The sequence below is a fragment of the Mus musculus genome, chromosome 1 (genome assembly GCF_000001635.26).
Source record: "Mus musculus strain C57BL/6J chromosome 1, GRCm38.p6 C57BL/6J".
NCBI lineage: Eukaryota > Metazoa > Chordata > Mammalia > Rodentia > Muridae > Mus > Mus musculus.
This window is the reverse complement of record NC_000067.6, coordinates 79,803,935-79,825,723: the sequence shown is the minus strand read 5'-3', so window position 1 is coordinate 79,825,723 and position 21,789 is coordinate 79,803,935. Positions and strand designations below refer to the sequence as shown.

At 44.6% G+C, this 21,789-nt stretch overlaps 1 protein-coding gene across 2 annotated transcripts in view; it reads left to right on the top strand.

Moving 5' to 3' along the window:
• Serpine2 (serine (or cysteine) peptidase inhibitor, clade E, member 2) overlaps window positions 1-21,789 on the top strand; it is a 64,349-nt gene that overhangs the window by 32,942 nt on the left and 9,618 nt on the right. For both annotated transcript variants that reach the window (XM_006496459.4, NM_009255.4), the window contains exons 2-4: window positions 4,167-4,447; window positions 8,769-8,996; window positions 14,973-15,170. In XM_006496459.4, the coding sequence (XP_006496522.1) occupies window positions 4,189-4,447; window positions 8,769-8,996; window positions 14,973-15,170 (685 nt within the window). In that variant the 5' untranslated portion in view covers window positions 4,167-4,188. The remainder of the gene's footprint in view (window positions 1-4,166; window positions 4,448-8,768; window positions 8,997-14,972; window positions 15,171-21,789) is intronic.

Sequence of the window (21,789 nt, the reverse complement as noted above, 5' to 3'; positions counted from 1 at the left end):
TAGCTCTTCCAGCGTATGTTAGCAAGTGGTGGAGGATAGACTACTGTTCTTTCTTTAGACACTCTTGGGTCCCCAAGAGCAGAGAAGCAACAAAGTCTTAGAACCTGTAGATCTCTGTCATGTTCTCTTCACACTAGTCCATTTCCATAAACCTGCTATATTAAGTAGAACACATGGACATGGTATTTATCATCTGCTTGTGCTGTAGAGAAGGTATGTTTTATATAAAAATAGCTTGTTAAGTAGAAAACAAATGCCCCCGTTTGCAGGGCTAGCTCATATTCTCTTATTTAGTAGGTCAGCAATGAGGCTGTCTAGGGCTCTGTTTCCAGGTCCCTATGCATCGCAGGCTAGGGGTAGACAGCAGATTCCCAGGCAGAAGGCAGTGAGGGCTGCAGAAATCAAGGCACATGACCAGGCCCCAGAGAGGCAGCCCTGAAACAGGACATTTGTGGTGAGACTGGGGCCCCAACAGAACTAGCCCTCTCTTTTTTCACATTTCCTGTAACTCTAAATCCAGACTTGAATGTGCTGTCTCCTGAATTTTAGTTTCCTAAAATATTTTGGAAACGCTACACTTCAAACCAAGCTCTGAGCAGTGGGATTACCCTCACTTCTGCCTCTGATTTAGTGCATACCCATGATACAGCTCTAAATAGACCCTGTGGGCCCCAGGACTCTAAAGGCCACTGGTTCTTTTTTTTTCTGTGAGCTTCCTGACTAATGGGAAGGAGGTGGGATAATTTGAAAAGAAGCCAAGTGAGAGATGCAGAGAGGGATAATGTATGCAGAGAAGGGGGTGAAGAAGCCATCAGAGGCAATCAGGGAAGGCTTAAAACACTGGAAGAGTTGAAAGAGTTCTGCTCATCTCTAACTGAACAACAGAAAAGTAAAGGGAAGCCCAGGGCCATTAAGAGCCCCCAAAGAGGAGAACTGGGAAACTGATGGTCTCTATAGCCCACCGATGGAGGATCCCATCCCACCCAGGTCAAAGGAGTGCCATGACCAATCAAACGGAAATGTGGGAGCAAGCCGCCGAAAGCTTGAGAGTGAAATGAGCAGAAATTTCAGCTCTGCCTGTGTAGAAGTGACAGTTGAAGCCATAGGGTCTATGGCATGCTTTTCCCTCACGTCTGCCATGGGCAAGTGACACATTTTCAAGTATGCATTTTGAGTCTGGCATTTGCAAAGCTAGCAGCCCATTATTTACCGCGCTAAGCCATGCTTAACACTCAGAGCACTACCCAATTACTTCAGGAACATTCCCCTCACTGGGAAGGGAGAAAGTCTTGGAGCAGGAGAAAGCCAGCATTTGGAAGGCTGTGCCTGTGGCAGCAGCTTTATTGGTAGGCATATGATCTCCCTCAGTGATAGCCTAAAGCACGTGAATTGCTTTTTATTGCTGTAAAAACGTTATTCAAGAAATTGAGACAGTCGAGAACAGATTTATAAACCTGTGTATCCACAGTTCTCGGTACATTTGGGCCACACACTTAGTCTTTCTCTCATACTAAAGTTTGAAGAGTGATTTCTTTTAAAAGTGAAAGTAAGCAGGAAGTTGCTGCGTTCTTCCATGGCTGGGCTCTCCCTGTTCTTGAGACGAAGCCTTTTAAAACTTGCCACACTTATTTCGTGTAAACTGGCCTCTCTGGGCATAGGAGTATCATTCGTTATTAGCACTTATGCAAGCCTGGAGCGAGTTACGGATCCATCCCTCTCCTCCAGGCTCATGAACTTAGACGTGTGTACAAGCCAGGTGAGTTTATATTGGAGAAAATTTGGCCATCCATCAATAATAGCCCTGATTCCAAGATTCACACAGCCTGGAAACTGCCCAGTGTGCATTTAAGAAGCCGAATGTGGACATCTTTCAAAAACTTCCCCCATCAAAGAAACCAAGAAAAACACCCCCAGTATAATGAAACTGTTCTTAAAAAGAAAAAAAGTCATAACTGAGCAAAGTTCTGGTAACTAGAGTAACTTTGTTTGGGAGACTATGCATGCTGATGCCAAGATATTGGGACTCTTAAGATCTTTACTTCCTTTTGTCCTCCTCAGCACCCGCCCACCCCCACCCCCACCCCCTCAGCTTTCAGCTACCAGTGACAAAAACAACATGTTCTTTTGTGCCTTTTGGGTGTACAAACCCAACCATTTATTCAAACATTCCCTGACCCAACAGAGTTTCTTAGGAGTCAGTATCAGAAATTGACAAGGTTGGTGGATACAAGGATTCTACACATTCTCTGTATCTGCAATTCGTTTGTGGTATGTCAAGTTTCAAAAAGGAAACTCGACCCCCACGGGGAGAAAGTGAAGAAGGAAAATCTGGGCTAGCTTGTAGGAGCAGTGAGCAAAGCTCCCATGGTCAGTGCTTGGAAGCCCTCCAAGGTCCAACAGGCTCCAGGAAACTCGAGCAATTGTCATGGTATTAGAACCGGTCCAAGGTGCCAGAGTCAAAATACGGCCACCACTGACCACAGTAGAGGGCTACGTGGGAGCGTATGTAGGTCACTTACAGATTGTGAATTCAGACAGGCTGAGTTTATACAATTATTTTTACAACTAAGCTCTGGAGAAGCCCCAACTGTTGAGAACTTTTAGAAGGGACCTATTTCACAACGTGTAAGAAAATTACAACATGTGCCTGAATGGTACATCCTTAGTGGCTCATTACATGTTGATAGCCAGGTCGGGGGTTCTGTTTGTGCTGACATTCCTAGCCCCACCTAGATGATGGCATTTCCTCGGACAAATGTTGGAGTTCACTGGGACGCTCATGACTCAATACAAGCATTACCTCAACCTCTTTCAGTGAACTCTGGTTTGATGCAATGAAAAATAATAAAATTCAGAATTGCTCTCCTCGTCCCTGGGGCTTAAGCCCACAAGTGGTTTTTGGGGGTCAGCCATGCATAGTGTGGGAAATTCCCAAAACACGGACCAGAAGGCAGCAAGAAGCAGTTTACCCAGCTCTGCCCTCAGTCTTTCTTTTCCCACGAGGTCACTGATTTCCACTCACTCCTGGTCACCTGTCTCTTCAATGACTTCCCTCTGTAACCTTCCACAGGTGACAAGGGGATCAAATTAGCTCCCGGGGAGATTTGTGCCTTGGTAAATCCTCAGGCCTCTAAAGTAGGGAGCAAATTAGCAACATCACAAATTCTGCCTTTGTTTTCACTAAGTGCTGCTGTGGAGGTCTAACTTAATGGAAGTATTTGCTTTCCCATAAATACACATAAACTCCTGCCTCCTGTCGTAGGCAGAGAAAGCCCTGTCAGTGCCAATCAAGGACTGAAGCATATTTAAAAGCAAACAGCCGTAATTGAAGTTCTCAGTGGAAGCAATGCCATCCGTACCGTTTATGGATTTACCAATTGTTCTGCCCTGTTGTAGCTTTAAAGCTACCACCGAAATTTGTTTTAATTAACAGGCCACTGTGTGTGGTACAGTGAAAGAATCAAGTCTGTGTGGTCCTAAGAAAATCCCCTCTGTTTAAAACTCTCCACATGGTCTCCTGTGACCCTTGCTATGGGTCTACCTTGGCGTCTGTCACACGGCCCAACTGTTCCTCCAGGCCCTTTGTGCTGCTGCCCTTTCGCTTGGCTCTCCCTTCCCTCGTCCATGCATGGCTGGTGCTTTTCTCAATCTTCAGTTGTCTTCGACTGTGTTCCTACCGCAGAGGTGGCATTCCCTATGACGAGACCCTCCCCTGGCCCTTCTTTTACCCACATCACTTTGCTTTATGATCCTGGCTTTTTGTCTTCTCTGAAGTTACCTAATAGCTTTCTGGCTTATTTTCTCCATGCCCCTCTAGAAGGACAGGCTGAGAAAGACCAGGGTCATACCCATCAGATTTACAGTTGTCTGCCTACTACTTAGAAAAGAGCTTGGCATATAGAAGACCCTTGGAAGTAATGCTTTATATGATTGACAGTTTCAAGAATTACATAATGGTTTATAGCCTGATGTCTAGTTCATACTAAGGATCTAGCAGATGGAAGTTGACTTCTTTCCAGCCCTGTCTGTCTAGCCCCTATGCATTAGAGGCTAACTTAACACAATATTCTGTTATCATGAGCACAGGAAATGGGATCTAATTGGGCACAGTGTACTCATCCTTTGTGTTTGCAAAAGAGTGATATAGTTCTGATTTTTTTTTTTAGGCTGTCCTTGTTGGAAGGAACCATGAATTGGCATTTTCCTTTCTTCATCTTGACCACAGTGACTTTATACTCTGTGCACTCCCAGTTCAACTCTCTGTCACTGGAGGAACTAGGCTCCAACACAGGGATCCAGGTCTTCAATCAGATCATCAAGTCACGGCCTCATGAGAACGTTGTTGTCTCCCCACATGGGATCGCGTCCATCTTGGGCATGCTGCAGCTCGGGGCTGACGGCAAGACAAAGAAGCAGCTCTCCACGGTGATGCGATATAATGTAAACGGTGTGTGTGTGTGTTCTCCTTCATCAGTGAGGCCTTGCCCGCAATCCTGCAGGCGAAGGGTCATCATCACTTGGTCTCTGCCTAATCAGAGAAGCAGGGCAGCCAAGAGATGTCATACTATGCCATCTGGAACATGAGGCCAGGGTCTTCTAGAGGGAACATGGCATGCCTGACATTAGGAGCTACTCTTTAGGTTCTGTAGCTGTTGGGCTTTGTGTTCTCTGTCTATCAACACTAATGCTTTCTCTCTTAAGGAAAATCTTTTGTGTTATAAGCATCCTTATAAAACAGGTCCACACTAGAGACTGGCTATATGGAACCCTTATGATGGTGGAGCCCTCTGGATTGATAGGGATGGGGTGAAGTGACTCTACAGGAGTGATATATGTGCCCAGAACTGTGCATGCACCAAGTGTGAATGAAAACTGAGTCATATCAGAATGAACTCTGTAGAACTGTACCCGTGACAACTTCCCAATACAGTCACCACGCCACTCGGTAAAACTAGATGGAAGGCACAGGGAATGTCCCTTTAATTTATAAAAGTTCATTAATTTTTGTGGGGTTGGTATGAGGAAGTTCACGTGTATATGTATCTGGGTGAGGAAGTGTGTGGAGACTAGAAGTGCATGTTGGGTGTCTTCGTCTGTCATGCTTCTTATTGGTCTCACACTGAAGCTGAAATTTACCAAGTGAGCAGATTAGCGGGCCAGTGAGCCCTGGAGATCCACCTACCTATGCTTCCCCAATGCTAGGATCATAGAATAGACAGATACCACCACACAGGCAGGTTTTATATAGATGCTAGGGATCTGAACTCCTGTGGCAAGCATGGAAAGGCATTCCTGCCTTGACTGAGGCATCTGCCCAAACCACCTTGTCTGCTGATCTAAAGCCACTTAGAAGTCAGAAGTGAAAAGCTAAATGACCTAGAAAGAAAATAAGAAAGGAAGAAAGAAAAGAACGGAAGGCACTAAGGCCCAGGCACTGGACATTGGTAACTAACATATGCTTGTAATCATAGCACTTGGGAAGCCAGACAGGAGGATCAAGAGTTCAAGACCAGTCTGGCTCTCTAGCAACCCTGTGTCAGAACGTTGAAATGAACCTGAAAATGTAGCTCAGTGCCAGGGGCCTTGCCTTACATGTACAAAGCCCTGTGTTTGGTATTTAGTTCCACAAAAGGACAAACAAACAAAAACAACAACAACAAAAAAAAAAAACAATAACAGATGCAGGTAAGGCCCGGTGAGAGAGGCTCGGTGTTATTGAAAGGGAAAACTTGTTTTGAATTGTCTTTTCAGCCATAGGAACCTGTGTGTGCAGGCAGGATTTCCCTGTAGGGTTAGCTCACTAATGTTGTGTCCCTTTCCATAGCCCTGGCACCCGAGGGAACGGGACTGTTTCTGAGCTCATCTTTGCTGTCATGCACACTGAGCGTGAACCAGGCAAGCGCCAGTTACAGGAAAGTGAAGGCACCTTCTCACCACGTTCTCCCTCCCTTCTCTAGCGATGACATTCTAGGACTCTTGACTGCATTGGCTCTTGCTGCCAAGAGTGCTAGATCAGTGGTGGAGGATCGCCTTTCCTTGGCTCTATATGCTCCCACTTCCTTTGTGTTTCAGTGGGACCCACACCAGGCCTACTGGTGCCCTCTGTTGGCAGTGTAAACTTGGCCTGCTTCTACAGGCCGCCTACCTGTTAGAGGTAAGGAAGGGCTGAATTCTTCGGCAATGATGTCCTGTCCCTGTAAGTTCAGAGTTCTGGTGATTTATCCTGCCTTTGTGACTCACTGCTTAAATTTATGGCTGCTCTTGCTGCCATCCAGGGCCTGTCAGCCAGCACAGTTCCAAAATAGCAACTGGCGGGCGTTGCATCTCGATTTGTTTTGTTCAGGTTTAGTTTGGTTTCAATGCTGATACACCATGATTTTAGATCTACGCCTTCCTTGATGTTGGCCTGTTGGCTACCAGTTCACCTCCACCTTTCCTCCCTCCAGAATTGCCAACAGTCGTATGTAGAATGTGATGTCAGGGTTCATATATACTTAAACATGTCGGAGGCTATTTTTGGAGCTCAGACTCTGAGGATTTGCTGTAGCTGATGTTCACCGAGGCAGGAAGAAGTGAGACTATTTGGAGTGTGTATGAGGATATGGAAGATGATCTTTTCCCTTGAGAAGTGCATTAGTTAGTCTTACTTATTGCTGGAACAAAAGTATCTGGATGAAGGCAAGATTGAGCTCAGTTCCCAGTTTGGAGGGAAAAGGAGAGCAGGAACTGGAGGCTGCTGGTCATGTAGCCCCAGTCAGGAAGTAAAAAACAAGTGCCCAGTACCCAGGTGCCGGCTCAGGAGATGGTACAGGGATCTTGGTGCAGGGATCTCCCTGGTGTCCTGAGTTTTACCACCTCAGTTAACCCAGTCTGGAAACTCTTCTACAAGCATGCCTAGAAGTTTGAACTCTTCCATGGTCCTAGATCCGGCCAAGTTGGCAGTTGGTTATCACAAGGAGGAACTGTACTTGTAGAGAGAGTAGAGCCAAAAAGTGCCAGGGTTGGCACTTGGCTTTAAAGGTGTCTTTTGACACCCTACTCCCCCCTTCCCCCCAAAGCTTGCTGTTCTCTGTAAAATGGTTTCCCATAGCACGTTGTGAAGGTGAGTGAGGGTTCTGAAGCCCCACCCACCCACGATGTAAAGCCCTCCTCGTAGACCAGGGCATGTCGTGGCCCTGGCATTCGTGAAAGCTGAGGAAGATGCGCCTTTAGAATGACAAGGCAGCCCTGAAGCATCATCAAGGTGACTGTGACAGGAATTTTAAGGACACTATAATTTTGAAAAGCCCCCGGATGATTAGTGCGGTCCTGTAATCTGGCTCCCTGTGGAAACCCGTCTCATCCTTATGACATATTTTTTTTCTCTCTTTTCCATGCCCCCAAACTAAATGGAGCATGAATGAATGGCTCGTGTAAAATAAAGCTTATGCTGCCATAAAATTAATTTCTCTGCTTTCCAAGCTCAATATCAAGTAAAAACCACAGTGTTCTGCTTGGAAGCACATGACAATTTGTAATAGTCTTCCTAATGCTTATTTTATTCATTTTCTTTTCTCCAAATAGAAAAAAAAAATCACATTGTTAAATCCTTGGCAAGAAAAGGAAATAGTGCTTAAGAATATTAGGCAAAGGAGCTGGATAAGGATGCTTCTGACCACTCATGTCTCCCATGGCCAGAGTTCAGTTCTTAATGCCAGTCCCAGAGGAGACCCGCATTCATGCTGATCACAAGAAGAACGTAACATACCTGCTGGGCTCAGGAACAATTGTCTTAAAAGAAATTGTGTGCTTTATTTTCACACTATCCATGCCTCCAGAGACAGAGGCCCATTACAAAGCAAATTTAGCCTCTCATAACTCGTGTCCGGTTGTTCTTTACACGCCATGGTTCAAATGATATGGGTTTTTTGGTGTGTGCATATGTGTGTTATGTCTACTGGTGTGTATGGGTTTAAGAGCACATGTACATCTGTGTGAAGATTGAAAGCAGATATCGAGTTTTTTCCTTGATTGCCACCAACCTTAAGGATTTAGGCAGGGTCTCTGTCTTAGTTATGGTTTTACTGCTGTGAACAGACACCATGACCAAGGCAAGTCTTATAAAGTACAACATTTAACTGGGGCTGGCTTATAGGTTCAGAGGTTCAATCCATTATCATCAAGGCAGGAACCTGGCAGCATCCAAGCAGGCATAGTACAGAAGGGAGCTGAGAGCTCTGCATTTTCATCAGAAGGCTGCTAGCAGAATACTGACTTCCAGGCAGCTAGGATGAGGGTCTTAAAGCCCACACCCACAGTGACACACCTACTCCAACAAGGCCACACCTATTCCAGTAGGACCACACCTTCTAATAGTGCTACTCCCTGGGCCAAGCATGTACAAACCATCACAGTCTCTCCCTTGAGTTCACCAAATTGGCTTGTCTAGCTAGCCAGTTCTACTTGATGAATCTCCCGTCTCCACCTCTTTCTGAAGGCTGGAATTTTAGGTGGGCTGCCATGCCTGCCCAGCATTTATGTGGGTGCTGGGAATCTGAACGCCAGTCCTTATAAATTGTGGAACAAGCACATGACCTACTGAACCATCTCCATAGTCTCGTTATTTGAACAGGGTCCTACTATGTAGCCTCAGATAACCTCAACTTTAACTCATGACATTCCCCTTGTCTCAGCTTCCCAACTCCTAGGATTATAAGTATGACCCACTCTGCCCAACAAGAGGATTTTTTTTAATATGTAAATTCTCATAATTCTGATTTTTCCTTCAGGAGTTGGTAAAGTGCTGAAGAAGATCAACAAGGCTATTGTCTCCAAGAAAAATAAAGACATTGTGACCGTGGCCAATGCTGTGTTTCTCAGGAATGGCTTTAAAATGGAAGTGCCTTTTGCAGTAAGGAACAAAGATGTGTTTCAGTGTGAAGTGCAGAATGTGAACTTCCAGGACCCAGCCTCTGCCTCTGAGTCCATCAATTTTTGGGTCAAAAATGAGACCAGGGGTGAGTGGTTCTCCTATTCTGTGTGGGTTCACTCTTGGTGAATGAGAGGGTGGGACATGGAAATTCTGGCTGTAGTTCTCAAGACCAGAGGTTGTTCCACCAATAACTACCTGGGTTTCCGCACTCTCCATGGGCCAGGTTCAGTCGGCCTGCCTTCCCATGGCTACCACTGGTCACTGGTAGGGTTTTCCTTCTGCAGAGTAGACAGCAGAAAAGAACACAGCCCTCCACATCTCTCCTCAGACTGCCATATCCACCCCCTAAGCCCTCACCCACAGGCTCATGTCTGTTTGGCTGGTTTCCTTGCTTGGGTTGCCTGGTTTTGTACCTAGTGTTTCCTTGGCCTGGAGCATCCCTCTCATGCTTTGGTTTTGGCTTTGTTTTTCTCATGACCCCAGTCTCATCTGCCATTGCCCAGCTGTGGGTGCCCTTCACTGGTTCCATTTGGCCTGTGATTTCACCGTTTTGAACGCCCCCCCCCCCCATTATGGCGTTTTTCAACATCACATGATGAGTGCTTGTTAGAGATGTCTCTTCTCATTAAATGGAGGAGTTTGCCAGTATTTGGTACCTGTAGGCCGGAAGTCTCAGAGACTTTCAGGAGGATTATGGAGCCTACCACAACAAAACAAGGCTGTGCTGCTCTTGTTTCTATGATATACTATCCCAGCAGAAAGCTGCTTTGGGAGGAAAGGGTTTAGTTTAGCTCACAATTCCAGATCATAGACCATCATGGCAGGGAAGTCTGGCCAACGTCTAAACTAACTACTCATAGCATGTCCCTACTCATGAGCAGAGAGAAATAAATGCAAGCTCAGTTCTCAGCTCTCCCTGCTCCCACACAGTCTGGAGCCATAAAACCAGGAAACGGTGCTGTTCATTTTCATGTTGGATCTTCCTGCTTCAATTAAAACTGTCAATAAGTAAAAGACAATACTAATTCATTCTTCCCAGATGATTCTGGGTTCTGTTCGGGTGACAGTCAGACTAACCCTTGGAATCACTAAGATTGGAAATGTACTCCTAGGGTTAGAATTATACAAGAGGCAAAGACTCGGTAGGGTAAACCCTGCCCTTTGGCATCAAGCTTCTTATGACCTTGGATTACCCAGAGGTACATTTTAGAATCCAGTTCCTGGGGCTGGAGAGCTGGCTCAGGAGTTAACAGCACTGGCTGATCATAAAACGCAAAATCTTTTCATGTCCTTTGTATTTGTATTTGTATTTCTTTCCCATACAATTATACAGAATTTGGGTTCTGTCTTCAAGACATTTAGACTAGACTGGCAGGAAAAGGAAATGGTACCAGAAACTGACTTTTATCGAGTGCCTACCATGTTCCATGTTGCTTATATATTTATCAAAATTCCTAAGGTAGGTATTATTAAACTCCCTTCATTCCCTAAAGGCAATAAAGACACAGAGTAGTAACATAACATGCCCATGCCTAGACAGCTATTCAGTCACAGGGTTCAGCCAGGATCCCACCCACTACACCATCTCCTGCCACAGCTAGGAACCAAACCATACTCTCCATTTTTTTAACTTGTTGTCTGAAATCCATAATAACATTGCACATGGATAAAAATATCAATAAAAGTTGATTATTTTCTTGTGTTCAAAAAAAAAAAAAAGAGCACTGGCTGTTCTTCCAGAGGTCCAAAGTTCAATTCCCAGCAACTACAAGGTGGCCCATAAACATCTATAATGAGATCTGATGCCCTTTTCTGGCTGCAGGTATACATGCAGATAGAGCACTCATGTACATTAAAATAAATAGGAAAGTATTTTTTAAAAATGAATAGTTACAACAGTTCTCTAACTCCCTGGCTTACTGGGGAAGAATTTCTGAGGGATGAGCAGGGTACCTCCAGTCAGGCTCCACCACCCATCATCACACATGTACACATGTGAAAATGTGATCACCTCAGAGGAGCTAATGAAGAGGGAGAAGAAAGATGTACAGGGAGTGGAGGAGAACCAGTGACTTTCTCAATTGCTGTACGACCTGGAGTCCGCTCCCAAAACCATGCTGCAATCGGGAGAGCATATATGTCTAGGGTTGATTTTAGGCTGCTGGATCCTGCATTTCTGGTGGTTGCAGTCAGCAATAGATACACACAAAAGTGACTCTTGGTCCTGATGATGGCTATGCGATGTCATTGTACTCTCTGCCTTCTTTAACCGTAAAAAGATAACAGTACGTACATCATGTTGGTGTGCCATTTGATGGAGCCCCTGACCCCTGAGGTGCTGGGAACCTCAAGCAGGGTTTCTCAGTTCCATCAGACCCAGCTCCCTCTGTTAGTTTGTTCATTTGTTTCTTGGCAGGGCTCCTGATGGAACATAGGACTTTGCACCAAGCTAAACAAGCCCTCAACCAATTAGCTACATTCTTAGCCTTCTAACCCCCTCCTTCTAGCTTGAGACAAAATTCATAGATAATATCTATTATCTATAGATTATCTATTAGATATTATCTATGATAATATCTATTACCTATAGATATTATCATAGATAATGTATAATTTATAGATTATTTTTAAAAATTAATATCACGGCAGCCACAGGAATTTTAAATAGCAATAACTTTGGGTCCAAGTACATGTGAATCCATGATACATGTTTTCCTTTAGGTATCTTTTGCCAAATTCTGTAGGATGAGTGTGAACTGGCATTATTCAAGTAAGTCAGGTGTGTTATGCCATGACACGAGGAGCCATAAGCTGTCACCATTGCTGGTGACATTTTTTTAAAAATTAGGCAAACCAAGAGACTTTTTCTGGATCACACTGTTATAAGCCCAACCAGGCTGTTTCTGAGACTTTTCTGCTACAATAACAAGCAGAACTCTCTTTCACCTCTTGTCATTAGCAATTATCATGACATAATTGGAAATCAGTGAGCCACATGGGGCTTAGTGAAGAGGGTGACTCCCAGATCTTACTGCCACCTGTCATCACCGCCTGATGCAACTTGTAAACATCATGGCGCAGAATTCCTGGTGAACTTCCAAACGTGTCCCACAGCAATCAAAATGGAAATATTTAAAAGTAGAAGCTGAAAAAGACGGCTCAGCACCTAGGAGCACTTGCTGCTCTTGCAGAGGACCAGAGTTCGGTTCCCAGCAACCGTGTTGGGTGGCTTACAACCACCTGTAAATTCAGGACCAGAGGAATCCCAACAACCCGCTACCATGGGTACCTACACTCGTGTGCTCATATCCATACAGAGACATACACATATAGACATAGTTAAAAGTAGTAAAAATATATCTTTTTTTTTAAAGTGAGGCACACCTCATTGTGTGGGACTGTTTTGAACACCACAGAACATGTGGCATGACTGACCACTGCCAGCTCAACCAAAACAGCCCCACAGATCCCCAGACAAACAGCCCCTGTACCCAAATTGCTAAGCTCCTCTGGAGAGATGAGCTTCCTGCAGAAAGAGCTAGCGCCAGGGTCCTCTGCTCACCCTGTGAGGGGGCTGACTCAGGGTCCATGACAGCCTCAGTTTCTCCCTGACACAGAGGCTTCTCTCATCCTCCAATCACAGACAACCCAAGCCCACCATGCTTGCAGGAGCCTGGAATGCTTCCCATCCTGGTTCCCTGTGGAGCTTCGGCACAGTTGTGTGCCACCACACAAGAGGCACAGAAGCTTCAGGCTTCGTAAGAATACCAGCAGATGTTGGTACCAGGGCAGGGGAAGATTCTTCACCTAGAACTTGTTCTTCTGTCTCAGGCTAACTTTGATCTCAGAGATCTGCTTGGCTTTATCTCCTGGGATTAAAAGTGTGTCCCACCATGCCTGGATCCTAACTCAGCTAGGTAGGATCTTGCCCCAAAGTCCCACTCCCTTAATTTGTTATCTCCTTGAACACAGGATTCAACTCCGTTTCACTTCCTGGTAACCCTTTAATACTTGAACTATATGTTTTATATTTTTCCTTTCTCAGCTTGCTACAATTGTTTAAAATGCTTTTCGTGAGACTAACCCAGAGAACAAAGTCTATGATGGGTGTTTCAGAGACTTCCCTTGTCAATGCAATTAATCTGAGTTACTTCACCTTAGCCTCAGGCAGACAAGGGCAAAAGGTAGCCACATTCTTCACCAAAATACCACAAAAACAGACTCTAGGCCACATATTTAAATTCTTCATTGAAACCTTTTGGGCCAGGTCCGCACAATTCAAATTACTCTTAGTAATAAAGTCTTACATATTCCTAATAGGATAGCCCATTAAGCCCCATTTAAAGCATTCCACTGCTTTCCAAATCCAAAATCCCCAAATCCACATTCTTCCAAACAAAAGCATGGGGTCAGACCTATGACAGCAATACCCTAGTCCCTGGTACCAACTTCTGTCTTAGGGTTTTAGTGCTGTGAACACACACCAGGACCAAGGCAACTCTTATAAGGAACAACATTTAATTGAGGCTGGCTTACAGGTTCAGAGGTTCAGTCCATTATCATCAAGGCAGGAAGCATGGCAGCATCCAGGCAGGCATGGTGCTGGAGGAGCTAAGAGGTCTACATCTTCATCTGAAGCCTTCTAGCAGAATACTGGCTTCCAGGCAACTAGGATGAGGATCTTAAAGCCCATACTCACAGTGACACACCTGCTCCAACAAGGCTACATTACTTCAACAGGGCCACACCTTCTATAGTACCACTCCCTCGACTGAGCATATACAAACCAAAATGCCGCTCATTCTAGGGACAGTATTAGGACTCCTCACTCTTGAGCTTCGTTGTAAGAGACATGGAGTTCTCAGCTAAATTTAGACATCTGGCCTCTTTGGAAGCTGTTGATTTTACTCTTACCATTTTGCGTATTATAACTTGAATGTATATTATGTGTTTATATATATCTGGACCAAAATCAACTGTATTAAATTTTAATAGCTTTGGGAATAAGAAATGCCTGTTCAACACACACACACCTTTAAACCTTCCAAGAAACCTGGATTTCAAGCATGGCTGGCTTTGAAGGACCCCTCCAACACGCTGAAGTGGGAAGAGCCTGTTTGTTCCTTCACTAATGATGTAATGAGGTGTAGCATCCTACATCCCAGCATCCCAGCAGGAGAATACTTGCCTTCAAAGTCATTTCCTATAGGCTAACTCCATCTGCTCTGTACCCTTGGAACCTAGCTCAATGCCCTGCCCTTGAACAGTGACATGGTATTCCTTTTCAGTTCTTGTTGGAGTTGTCAGGTAGCTTGTGAGGCCCAAGGATTGATTCCAAGCATTTCTGAACAATTCGAAGAAAGGAAATTTAACTCTGACATTTCACAAGCTAGAACGTTTACTCGATTCTCGATTGGAGACGTCATGAGCCTACTAGCTTAAAAACAAAGAAAAGCCAAAACAAATTTTCTCATGAGCACCTAGGACCCTCATGAGGAGCCACATGACAGTTGTCAGTAAAAGCATCTAAAACAGTCCCTAATTAAATGTAGCTTATTCTAGATGCATAAACATTTTCTAAAACAAGGGACTTCTGGAACTAGTTGTGATTTCTTGAGCTGAAGTTTGGTTAACTCTTAGTAAAGGTTTTTGTTTGTTTGTTTGTTTGTTTGTTAGCAATTTTATGTTTCAGTTTTATTTAAAATTTTCAAATTTGAATGAGAAAGAAATTAATGTAAAAAGTGTGCTTTAGAAATCCAGTTGAGAAGCTGTTGACATAGTTCAGTTGGTAGAGTACTTGCTTAATCCAACTTGCAGTGTCAAATGAACTGGACACAGTGCCACACCCTGAAATCCCACCACTCAGGAGTTAGAGGCAGGAGCATCAGAAGTTCAAGTATTCTCAGCTACATAGAGTTTGAGGCCAGCCTGGGCTACATGAAATCAGAATGTCTGATTTTAGTCTTTAAAAAAATTTTTTTTAAATTGTGTCTTTGCCGCAAGCTGCCCTTTGCCCTCGGTGTGGCCTCCATGGCTGATATTCTTCCCTTGCTCTTCACAGGCATGATTGATAATCTGCTTTCCCCAAATCTGATCGATGGTGCCCTTACCAGGCTGGTCCTCGTTAATGCAGTGTATTTCAAGGGTTTGTGGAAGTCTCGGTTTCAACCAGAGAGCACAAAGAAACGGACATTCGTGGCAGGTGATGGGAAATCCTACCAAGTACCCATGTTGGCTCAGCTCTCTGTGTTCCGCTCAGGTGAGTGCAGTTTGGGTGAGGTCTATTCTAATGTACTAGTAGCAGGAAGGCAAGGCCTCTGGCACTCTTTCCTCAAGAGCAGATCTTTGTATGGGGGGAAAGGCTGGGAGACATGGTTCACACCTGGAATGCCAGAACTCCAGAGTGGGGTGAGGTTTCTGGAAGGTTTCTTAAAACCATGTAAAAATGTTATATATTAACATGTCACCTGTGTAGGCTTCTGGGTTGAAAATGTAGAATGAAAAGATAATTAACAAAACCATCTATCTATATACATATATATGTACATATGTGTATATACACACACACATACATACATTAAACATATAAAGGAATCTATCAAGTCACCCTTAGCACACTTACATTGCCAAATAAAAATTATTTCTCTTTTACTTCTCACAGAAATTAGGAAAGCTAATAAATCCCACTTACGGCTACTACATAGGATGGGCAGGCCCCTTGAGCATTACTGGTGGTGGGGACCTGTTATCTGAAGGACTTTCTCTATATCATTTCCCAGCAGCCACACTCCAGAGAGCTGACTGCTCAAAAATAGTCACACACTAGCAAATAAATAGAAGCCTGATGCAAAGCTACATTCAGAGCCCTGGGTTCTGTATCATCAGATTTAACCTACCTCAGATGGAAAATATTTAAAAAAAAGAAAAAAGTTGGCTGTATATCAAACATACACAGATATTTTTCCCTTGTCATTGTCCTTAAACAGAATAATGGTGTGGCAATCCACATTGCATGAAGTATTATGAGTAACAGATGATTTAAAATATTCAGTTGGGTTGATATAGGCTACATGGAAAGACCACACTGAATGTGAGGGGTTTTAGCATGCTAAACGCTGTGGATCTTGAGACATGACTGTGCTCTGGAATGCAGGAGGTAATTAGATTCAGAGCTACATAAATCGGAAGATTATGCATTGTGTATCTGATTTCCGAAGGCAGGTTATAAAACAGCAGATGCAGATGAACCATGCTTACAAAAATTCTTTCTGTGCATTTGTCTATGCAGTTATGTCTTGGGGAATGGCTCAGTAAAATGCTCACAGTGGTAGGATTTCACATGGATTTCCATATTTAAAATGGAAATGCCCTGTGTATGGATGTATGCATGTCAGTGTGAGTGGGGTGTGTGTGTGTGTGTGTGTGTGTGTGTGTGTGTGTGTGTGTGTGTGTGTGTATGTGTGTGTGTGTGTACAGGTGTGCATGTACAGGTGTGCATCCTGTGGATGCCAGAGGAGGACATTGAGTCCTGCTCTGTAGCCCTTAACATTCTTTCTTTTGAGAGAGGATCTCTCACTGGTGCTAACAGCCAAAATGCTGCAACGATCTTCCTGTCTCCCAGTTTTTATGTGGTTTCTGGAGATTGGAACTTAAGCCCTCTTGCTTACACAGCAAGCTTTCATCCCTTCTCTCCAGCCCCTGAATTTTCTTTTCAGTGAGCGTGTATCATCAACCTTATAGATAAAGAGTCTCCAATAGATAACATTCTTTCCATAGCACAGATAACCACGACTTTTACATTTCCTCTTTCCTGTCTATATGTCAGCTTTCAATTCTCCAGTCTATCCTGGCCCCTGGGTCCCAAATAGTCCCTTTGATTTTTCTGTATCTTTCTTAAAAAAAAAAAAAAGATTTGTCTTTTAATTCTGTGTATGCCTATATATAGATGCCCACAGTGGCCAAAAGAGGGTATCTGATACCCTGGAGCTCTGGAGTATCTGAATTCTCATCCTCTACAAGGGCAGAGCACTGGGATGAACCACTGGGCCATCTCTCCAGCCCCTAAATATGTCCCTTTGCATATTCAATCACCCTTACATCCAGGTGACCATGGCGCTGGCTCCCTGTGGTAGAAGTTAAGTCATGGCTCCTGAGTGTATTATCAGAACACTTTCTATCTTGTCAGTCAGCAGTCTTCTGGGAGCACACTTTCCAAATGTGCTATTCGATAAGTGTTCATTGGAAAATATCGTGTACTTAAACGCCACAGGAAGTTTATCCCAAATACCTGAGCATAGGAAGTAGCTCCTTTTGCCTGAAAGTCACTGCAGTCACACTAAGCCCTCCCTGCTGGGCTGGGCTGCTGGAGAACACCTTGGGATTCTGACAGCATCCTAGTACATAGCCAGGCAGAAATGCTATATTTTAAATAAAATCTTTATACAGTGGGCCTGCAAATCAAAACAGGAGATTAAAATATGATGATTCTTTAGATATTCCTCTGGGAGATTCAGACATGTAAATTTTTATAGGAATATAGTATGCTCTTCTTGGCTATATAATCTATTCTCAAAGAGAAACACTTAAGGGCATATACAAAGTTCAGAACCAATTTGTCCAAGAACATACAGGTGTTCACAGATGCGAATGATTGAACCCAGGACCCTGGGCAGGCTAGACAAAGACTAATGGCATCCTTGATATAAATCTATTTTATCAGTTCAGATAGAGAGGGGAGTGAGAAAGGAGACACACAGACAAACAGGGAGGGAGGGAGGGAGGGAGGGAGGGAGGGAGGGAGGGAGGGAGGGAGGGAGGGAGGGAGGGAGGGAGGGAGGATGGGAGGGAGGATGGGAGAGAGGAGAATGTGAGAATGAGTGTCTCTATCTCCCTTCCCTTATTCCCTCTCCTTTCCTGCCTCCTTCACCTCAGGGTCTGCAGCTGAGTCTTCCTGATGGTGCTCCCCTTTTCCCTGGCTTCCTATGGGAGTGGCCAGTATAGAAACAGCAGGTGACTAATGAGAGAGGAGAGAAGGCTGTGGCTTTAACTTCCCAGTCTCTCCCTCAATGGCACCAAGGCTGCAGGCTTCTTACCCTTCAGGGTCTCAGCTCCTTCCGGAGCCTGAGCATGCGATCAGGGGCTCTTTCCCTCTAGGTCACCCACTCCACAAGGCTGGGAGTGGTGACCACCATTTATAACCTATCTGTAGCAGTTTCCCCATGTTCTTCCTGTGCCTTATAGAATGCCTTCATTAAGATATGCTTAGATGACCCAGCCTGGCATGATTGCTTCAGGCCCACTGTGACTGCTGTAGAGAGCTCAGGATAGACTATGTGAGTGTTCTTCTTGCCTCTGTCCTGTTTCATTACAAGTCAGTACAGTGGGCAGCCTGGGCTCATCCTTCTTGCCCTCCTATCTGTGTCTGGCATTGGGTCTAGCTGGAATTCCAGCTTGGAGTCTGGCTTCCTTCTGGGTTGTGTGATGTGAGACTGTCATACATCCCCTAGATTCACAGGTTGCCACCACAGCAGCTTATCAGGATAAGATCGGCTTATATGCATAGGCCTGTGAGGAGGGTCCAGCAGGCTTCAGTGGCTCAACCAGGCATTCATTTTTATGACTGCAGACCCCTTAGCCTGTTGGTCCTTTCCGCCCATATATACTTATCTTCTGCCAACACTACCAGCCGGGACTCAAGAGGCTGCTGTGGGCAGAACCCACATGACTCACAGGGCCTTCTGTTGGGTGTTTTCTGGGACTCTGCCAAGTCTTGGCCCCCTTGCTGAAACACTGCCGTTCGGAGAGGATCTGACTTTTCTTCTCTTCCAAGATGTCATTGGTGTCTCTGAAGAGACCCGCCTGGCAACATGGAAGAAAATTAAGAGGGAGAGAAATACTTCTGACTTATGCCTCTTAAGAGAGACCTTCAAGAAGAGACCCTTTTTAATTATTATTATTTATTTAGAAAGAGCTTTGAAGTGCTATTTAGTGAAAGAGCATTTCAGGCTCGCGTGCTGCAAAGCCAGCTGCCACATGTATAAAGCGGGAAGAAAATGGTTCCAATAGCCTCACTTCCTAGGGAAAAGGCCTCTATTAAGTGCTAGGCACATAGTTTTTTATCTTTTCTATGAATATGTGAAATATATTTTGAAGCCTTTTTGCATGCACAGGATTACGCTGCAGTGTTTATTCCGTAATCTATCTGGTTCATTAGCTACTGTATCATGGAATATTTTTTCAGGAATTTGTTAGGATTTACAAGACTGATTTTTAGCTGCACGTTATTTCATGGTATAAACTTACATAATATTTTCTGGCTAGTCAGTTGCTTCTTTCCTCTAATAAATAATCACCGAGTTTTTCTTTTGCATACATTTGTGAAGGCTTTTATCATTTATTCCTACAGGAAATTTGCTTAAATGGGAATTGCTGATCAAAGTTATTAAAAATGTTCAGCATAAATGCTTGAATTTATACTATAAAGATATTATCCCAGGGGAGGGAGACAACAAATAATCATATTGCTCTCTGTCTCTCTCTCTGTGTGTGTGTGTGTGTGTGTGTGTGTGTGTGTGTGTGTGTGTGTGTGAGTGGTCACTGAGTTTCCAGGACCCACCTCTTTCTGCTTCCCTAGAACTGGAATTGCAAGCTTGGTACCCTATCTGGACTTTTCTATGGGTACTGGGAATTGAACTCAGACCATCATACTTCTGTCGAAGGCACTCTACCAACTGGGGTGTCTCCACTGTCCACCTATCTCAGGTTTCCTTCTTTCTCTGTTTTCAGCTCGTATTCATCCACCTATTGTACGTCCCCTTTGGCTGTCTACTAAGTTGTAGTTCCCAAGACTAGTTGTATTCTGTTCTTGCCTGTAAGATCCCCCAATAGAGCACTTCTATTGGCTCACCCAGTTCTTGGGCCTTGTTTCTTCCCCATAAGCTGTCTCCAGGCCTGCTTTGGACTCCAGTCTGTGATGTAGACAACCATACTCAAGAGGATCTGTTTGTCGTTTCCAAACACATTTTTCACTTTCTATTCAAGTGGGATGAGGAAACCCTCCAAATACCCTTTCCTGTGTGACTTATCCTAACAGGGAGATGTCACACCCTCTGCTGCAGGTGTGGTTTCCCATGGTAAGTCAGCTGTGTCTACACTCTGAGGAGTAACCAACCAGTCCTTCAAGACGTAAGGCACCTAAGCACCTCATGTCCTGTGCTTTGTCATCCCCACATCTAGCTGAGGCAGAAGGATCTCGTGCTTGGGGTCAGCCTGGAATCTCCAGCAAGACTGTGTTTCAGAAATGGGTCAGTGACCACAAAGCTGCTCCCATCAGTATGAAAGTCGGTGCTATGTGCCGACTTGGGCTGAGTGTGTGTGTGTGTGTGTGTGTGTGTGTGTGTGTGCGCACGCGTATGCATGTGTGTACTGTCATGCTGAGTTTTACTAATGTCATTGACTGAGGGAGCTATACAGATTGGCTTTGAATCTGGGTTCTTCAGTTTAAACCTGTGCTCTCAATCTCATATTGGCCCTCTGTAAAAGGCTATGGGGGGGGGGGGGGCAGGGGAAGCTGTCCTGTAGTCCCTGGGATGGAAGAGAGAGCACAGGTTTCCATCCATCTCCCGACTTCTCAAGATGACAAGTTCAGCATGGATATGGACAGATGTAGCCTACCTGCTGACAGTGGTCACCCAGTCCTGGGGTCCAGTGCAGAGGTAGAAAAAGGTCAAACGTCCAGTGAATGTGTGAGTACACAGAATAGTTAACTGTGCTGGTTCTACTGGTCAGTAATGGTGTATCCAGTCAAGGCCGGGTGTGAGCCTGCTTACCGCCCCAGCTGCCACCCACTCCAGCTCATACTCATACTCGCATCACTCACAGCTTCCATCCTCCTTAGCTGAATTATACACACTTCTGCAGCAATTGCTCTCTCCAGGTCTTCCTTTTCTGCCCCAGAGCAATAATTTAATAACTACTTCCTGCATTTCACAGTTTCTAAAAATTAGCCCCATTAGAGCCAGAGACTTGATGTCTTCTTTGAGGATTAAAGGGCTCATTAGGAAGTGGGGGGTATTTTCCCACTTTCTCATTGAGTTTTCAGTTTCTACTGAGACCGTTTTATCACTCAGGCTAAAAGTAAAGACGAAGTATATTCATTTTGCTTCTTGGGTAGTCCCGGCCTGGAATCGAGACTGGTGTGAGCTCACAGCAATTCAGAGCTGAGACCGATGGCACTGGGTTCCTTGGCTGTCCTACAACCCAGTGCAATCTCTGCTTGGGGAGAAGAGATCCCAGCTGTCCCTGGAATATGATGGCAGCAGCTCTTCTAGCGCCTTCAGCTGATGGTGTTTTATAGCTAAAAGTGCTTGTGACAGAACAGGGCTTGCTAACTTTCTACCTCTTGCTGTCTTCTTTCTTTCTTTGATCTCCTTTCTTCTTCTCTGGAGGTGTGGCCTGTTCAAAATTCTCCAGCTTGTAGTGGTGTACACTCTTAATCCCAGAACTCAGGAAGCAGAGGCGGGGAGATCTCTGTGCATTCGAGGCTAACCTGGTCTACAGAGCGAGTTCCAGGATAGCCAGGGCTGTTATACAGTGAAACATTGCCTCAAAAACAAACAAACAAGGCCAGCCACCAAGAAAAAACGAGTGAAAATACTACGAACATGTTGCCTCTTTTCTCTTTGTTGTACTTCATATAGGGGAAGAAAGGGGGGGCCCCATGGGCACCCTGGTTACTACTGCATCTATAATTTTTTTTCATTTGATCATCTCAGCAACCTCGTGGTCCATACTTTAATATTCCGATATTTCCATCTGTATAGACGGATGGCATGGGGAGAACATGGTACCTCCTCAAGCTCATGGAGTTCATCTTTAGA